This window comes from Oncorhynchus masou, unplaced genomic scaffold (genome assembly GCF_036934945.1).
Source record: "Oncorhynchus masou masou isolate Uvic2021 unplaced genomic scaffold, UVic_Omas_1.1 unplaced_scaffold_6976, whole genome shotgun sequence".
NCBI classification, from domain to species: Eukaryota; Metazoa; Chordata; class Actinopteri; order Salmoniformes; family Salmonidae; genus Oncorhynchus; species Oncorhynchus masou.
In genome coordinates, this window is record NW_027013434.1 from 10,970 (window position 1) to 16,184 (window position 5,215).

At 40.7% G+C, this 5,215-nt stretch overlaps 1 protein-coding gene across 1 annotated transcript; it reads left to right on the forward strand.

The window, feature by feature from the left end:
- Positions 1-1,737: 1,737 nt before the first annotated feature.
- LOC135537010 (uncharacterized) lies at positions 1,738-4,540 on the forward strand (the record flags this gene model as incomplete). The annotated part of the gene is made up of 7 exons (XM_064963219.1): positions 1,738-1,803; positions 2,089-2,433; positions 2,597-2,815; positions 2,967-3,326; positions 3,460-3,678; positions 3,830-4,159; positions 4,322-4,540. Coding segments are annotated over exons 1-7 (1,747 nt in total), but the record flags the coding sequence as incomplete, so codon positions are not given.
- Positions 4,541-5,215: the final 675 nt, after the last annotated feature.

Here is a 5,215-nt window from a genome sequence, read left to right on the forward strand (position 1 = left end):
GCAGTCAACACAGCAGACTATGGTGATGATACTGATTCCTCTGCTAACTAATGCTACTACCAGTACTGTACACAAGGGTCAACAGTGTAACATAATATGATAGTCATGTTGTACTACTACAGACATCAGTGTTTGTTTGCTTAAATGTGACTTTATCAAATAGCCAGTGTTGTGTTTCACCTTTCTATCTGATGTATTGTCAGTTTGTAATGTTGTTATTAGCCCAACATTATGGATGACATTATTATTGGGATGGTGCAGTAATGTTGAGATGCCAGTAGGAGGAGCTCTAGTCTAGAACACTGGAACCTTCAGTTGTACTTTGATGAAGCTGATGAGGAGAGTAAATTGAATGTGTTTGTAGAATATAATGAATGACATCATGGAACTGACCAAATGGAACTTTGACCTGTTCCATGTAGAACTCAGAGGGACAAGGCAACACATTCTAAGATATTATAAACATTCCATATAGAATAGTCAACATATTGTTAACATGGTTCTGTATTTAATGAAAAGTGGAAATGAGGGACATTTTGTCCATTTTAAAAATGTAGGGTCCACTCTAATACAGTAACCTCCGTTCTCTGACATGATGTTCTGATTATCATGCATGTTAATGTCTTAAAGAGGAAGAAAGGACAGTTCTGTCTCAGCTACTTGTGTTCTGACTACTATAAATATGTATCAACCACAGAACTGACACCTACTAGCAGTTCCCACTCAATACCAGTAAGTTAACTCACTGTACAAGACCTCTCCCCTTCACTTCACTCTGTAAGTACTCTTGACAATATCTTGAAATATAGTTTTGGGTAATTTGTTTTTAGTCATTCGTCATTCTTGAGGCTAATGTATCATTTGACTTCTTGTTATGTTTTGAGCTGTGTTTTGGTTGTTACATCAGGGTCAGTATTCATAAAGTGTCTCAGTGTAGGAGTGTTGATCTACATAGTGATGAGATGATTAACCAGGTTAAAATAGACATGAAAAACAAACATTTGTATCTCTGCTCAGTGTGCGTGTGTGAATGAAGCAGTAGGATGTGTTTTAACTTTTCTGCATCCATAATTACCAGCTCTATAGACTTTGATACAGACTCCCTGGGCCTTATGGGCCCTAACTACAGAGTGTGTGTGTGTGTGTCACTTGCTGTTTAGCCTCACAGCTTGAGGATAGGTGCTATCATTGAACCTGGTGGTCAGTCTTTAGGCTGCTGTACAGCTTGATGGACTGTAGAGGACTGAACATTTATCCTCCTATATTTGGGGTTCTGAGAATAAAACAGCTTCAGAACAATCAATGTATAAATATGTGTTTGCAGTTCTACAGACCTGTTCAATAATGGTGATGGTGATGATGTTGGTGATGATAATGATAACCATTGTATACATTAGGAATTTATTTTCATCATACAGCATGTCAGATTAAATAGACAGATGTAGACAGACATGCAACACTTCACACACATTACAGACAGACAGACAGACAGACAGACAGACAGACAGACAGACAGACAGACAGACAGACAGACAGACAGACAGACAGACAGACAGACAGACAGTATTCACATAGACAACCATTTAGCACAACACAACACAACACAATATGAGCCTGGTTCAGTTTCAGTAATGAGGCCCTGTACCCCATTTACAGTTTATACTTCAATGTATCAGGTGGAGTTATTCACCAGCTATAGAGTGAGTTGTTGTTTATGTTTCTAAGACTGCAGGGTGGGAGATGCAACAATGGCCTTGAGAACAGCAGGAAGTGTGTTGGGGGTCTTTCTCTGGTCTGTAGCAGGTATGGTCTCATTCTTATCTTTAAGTTGCCTTGTTTATCGATCTACAGATATTTCTAAAAGCATAAACATTTTTATGTTCTACTGTCGACACATTTGGCGTCTCCACTTCACTTTAAACAGTTACCTTTCTCACCTCACTGAGTGAAGCTTATCTGTGGTTTCCATTCACACTCAACCAAAGAGTATCTATGTCTCAACTCAGCAACTATGGAACAAAGTGTTAGTGTGAGTCACAAGACCTTGAACTTAATGTAACGTCCTTGTGATGTCTAACTGTGTTTCAGTGGTACTGGGTCAGGATATCTGGAGTGTGATGTACACCACTCAGAGTATCTGTACCTTGAAGGGGTCAACAGTGGAGCTGTCCTGCTCTTACACATATCCCAGAGGTCATACAGTCACAACAACCTACTGGTTCACAAAGTATAATGCTATTGGTCCTGTAAGTCTGAGTGATGACCCAGACTACAAAGGACGTGTGACGTACCGTGAGGATGAAGAGAATGGTCACACCCTGACAATCACAGACCTGAGAGAGAGTGACTCAGCTACGTACAAATTCAGATTTACAGATCAGACTGGAACATGGAGATATGCTGGTGATCCTGGAGTCACTCTGTCTGTCACAGGTACAGTTACATTCAATAAAGTTCAACTGTTGAATTTCATTTAGTTCAGGATAAATGTCTTGGTTTGTATTTATGTCTGTATAACATAGGATTTCCTCCATCTTTGTATTAGAGTGATAAGTCAGTGATAAAGGGATTTCCAGTGATATTGTTTTTTCTCCAGGTCTTCAGGTGAAGGTGATTGGTGGACATCAGGATAAGACACTGACCTGTAGCACCACCTGTACTCTGACTGACAACCCCACCTACATCTGGTACAAGAACGGACAACATCTAGATGAGAGCACCTCCCCCCAGTACAAAGACCCAGTCTCCAGTAACTATGGAGACAGTTACTCCTGTGCTGTAAAAGGCCATGAGGATCTCCTCTCTCCTGCAGTGGGTGAGTGTGAATCTAATATGAATCTAATACAGCAAGTATACAGAATGTTTGTACTACGTCCTGTTGGTCTCACTGTATAATTTGATGGGGCTTTTATGAAAATATCTGAAAATACAGTATAATGTACTTATGTGATTCCATTATATTGCAGGTGTCCAGGGTCAGGACTGCAACAGAGTGACTTACACCAAGAGGACAATCTGTGCCTTGAAGGGGTCAACAGTGGACATATCCTGTACTTATTTCAGTGGTTATGATACAGTCAAATCAACACTCTGGTTTAGTCCTAAACAGAGTTCCAGCTGGAGGGATGAGTTGATCCCTGAGGACCTAACCACAGACCCAGGGTATGCAGGTCGTGTGGAGTATGTTGGAGAGAAGGAGAGAGGTCGCTCCACCCTGAGAATCACAGATCTGAGAGAGGAGGACTCTGCTGAGTACAAGTTCATATTCAACACACAGACATCAAGATGGGGACACAGTTTCCCTGGAACAACTCTGACTGTCACAGGTAACACTGGATCATGTTAATACATACAGGATCATGTTAATACATACATTTCTATTAGATGTTTCATTATACATGTTTTATCCATAATACACTATTGGTTTAATGATGTTATTGTCATTGACTCTGTATTCAGACCTGCAGGTGAATGTGAGTCCTGCCACAGAGGCAGGGAAGAGGACACTGACCTGTATCACCACCTGTACTCTGACTGACAACCCCACCTACATCTGGTACAAGAACGGACACAAAGTAAAGGAGGACACTTCCAGCCTGGACTCAGACTCCTTTAGTGATGCAGACAGTTACTCCTGTGCTGTAAAAGGCCATGAGGATCTCCTCTCTCCTGCAGTGTGTGAGTGTGAATCTAATATGAATCTAATACAGCAAGTATACAGAATGTTTGTACTACGTCCTGTTGGTCTCACTGTATAATTTGATGGGGCTTTTATGAAAATATCTGAAAATACAGTATAATGTACTTATGTGATTCCATTATATTGCAGGTGTCCAGGGTCAGGACTGCAACAGAGTGACTTACACCAAGAGGACAATCTGTGCCTTGAAGGGGTCAACAGTGGACATATCCTGTACTTATTTCAGTGGTTATGATACAGTCAAATCAACACTCTGGTTTAGTCCTAAACAGAGTTCCAGCTGGAGGGATGAGTTGATCCCTGAGGACCTAACCACAGACCCAGGGTATGCAGGTCGTGTGGAGTATGTTGGAGAGAAGGAGAGAGGTCGCTCCACCCTGAGAATCACAGATCTGAGAGAGGAGGACTCTGCTGAGTACAAGTTCATATTCAACACACAGACATCAAGATGGGGACACAGTTTCCTGGAACAACTCTGACTGTCACAGGTAACACTGGATCATGTTAATACATACAGGATCATGTTAATACATACATTTCTATTAGATGTTTCATTATACATGTTTTATCCATAATACACTATTGGTTTAATGATGTTATTGTCATTGACTCTGTATTCAGACCTGCAGGTGAATGTGAGTCCTGCCACAGAGGCAGGGAAGAGGACACTGACCTGTATCACCACCTGTACTCTGACTGACAACCCCACCTACATCTGGTACAAGAACGGACACAAAGTAAAGGAGGACACTTCCAGCCTGGACTCAGACTCCTTTAGTGATGCAGACAGTTACTCCTGTGCTGTAAAAGGCCATGAGGATCTCCTCTCTCCTGCAAAGTGTAAGTGTGGACTTCGACATACAGCATTTGTTTCAGGTTGTCAGTCAATCATTATTTAATTTGCTGTGAATGTGACGTCCACTTCTGCTTTAGTTCTGTATGCTTTGCCACGCAGTGTTGAATGGGCTTCAAGATATATAATCAAATTCATGAAAATGCAGTCAATGGATGAATTTACTTCTACCAAATACCTTTCATTATGTTGTTGAGCCTGTACACCATTGCACTACTTTTTTTGAGCACTGAAGACCCATGAAAAATAACTACTAAAGTTTAAAAACTACAAAGCTGAATGATAGTCACTTCCTGGTTACTTTCACAGCATATGATTTAAACATTGTTGTGTTGTTGTTTTCATTGATACTTGGAGGTGAGGTGCCCTGATTGGTGTCACTCGTTAGTCAGAATGTGTTACAACTGGAGGGTTTTATTTTGTTTGCCTCTTCTTGGGTAAATGTTGTGGAAGCTCATGTCTTTTTGTTCCAGTTGTTGTTGATAGTACATTTTCAATGGACTCCCCCATGAGTGTCTTTCAGAGCCCACTGGGCTCATTTTTGTCTTTGTCAGTGACTCTTTTATTAATTCCCATTTGTGTTTTGGTTACATTTGAGGTTTTCTTGCTGGGGAACGTAACAGCATAAGTGTAGAGTAGATATTGTAATGAAGAATTTTATA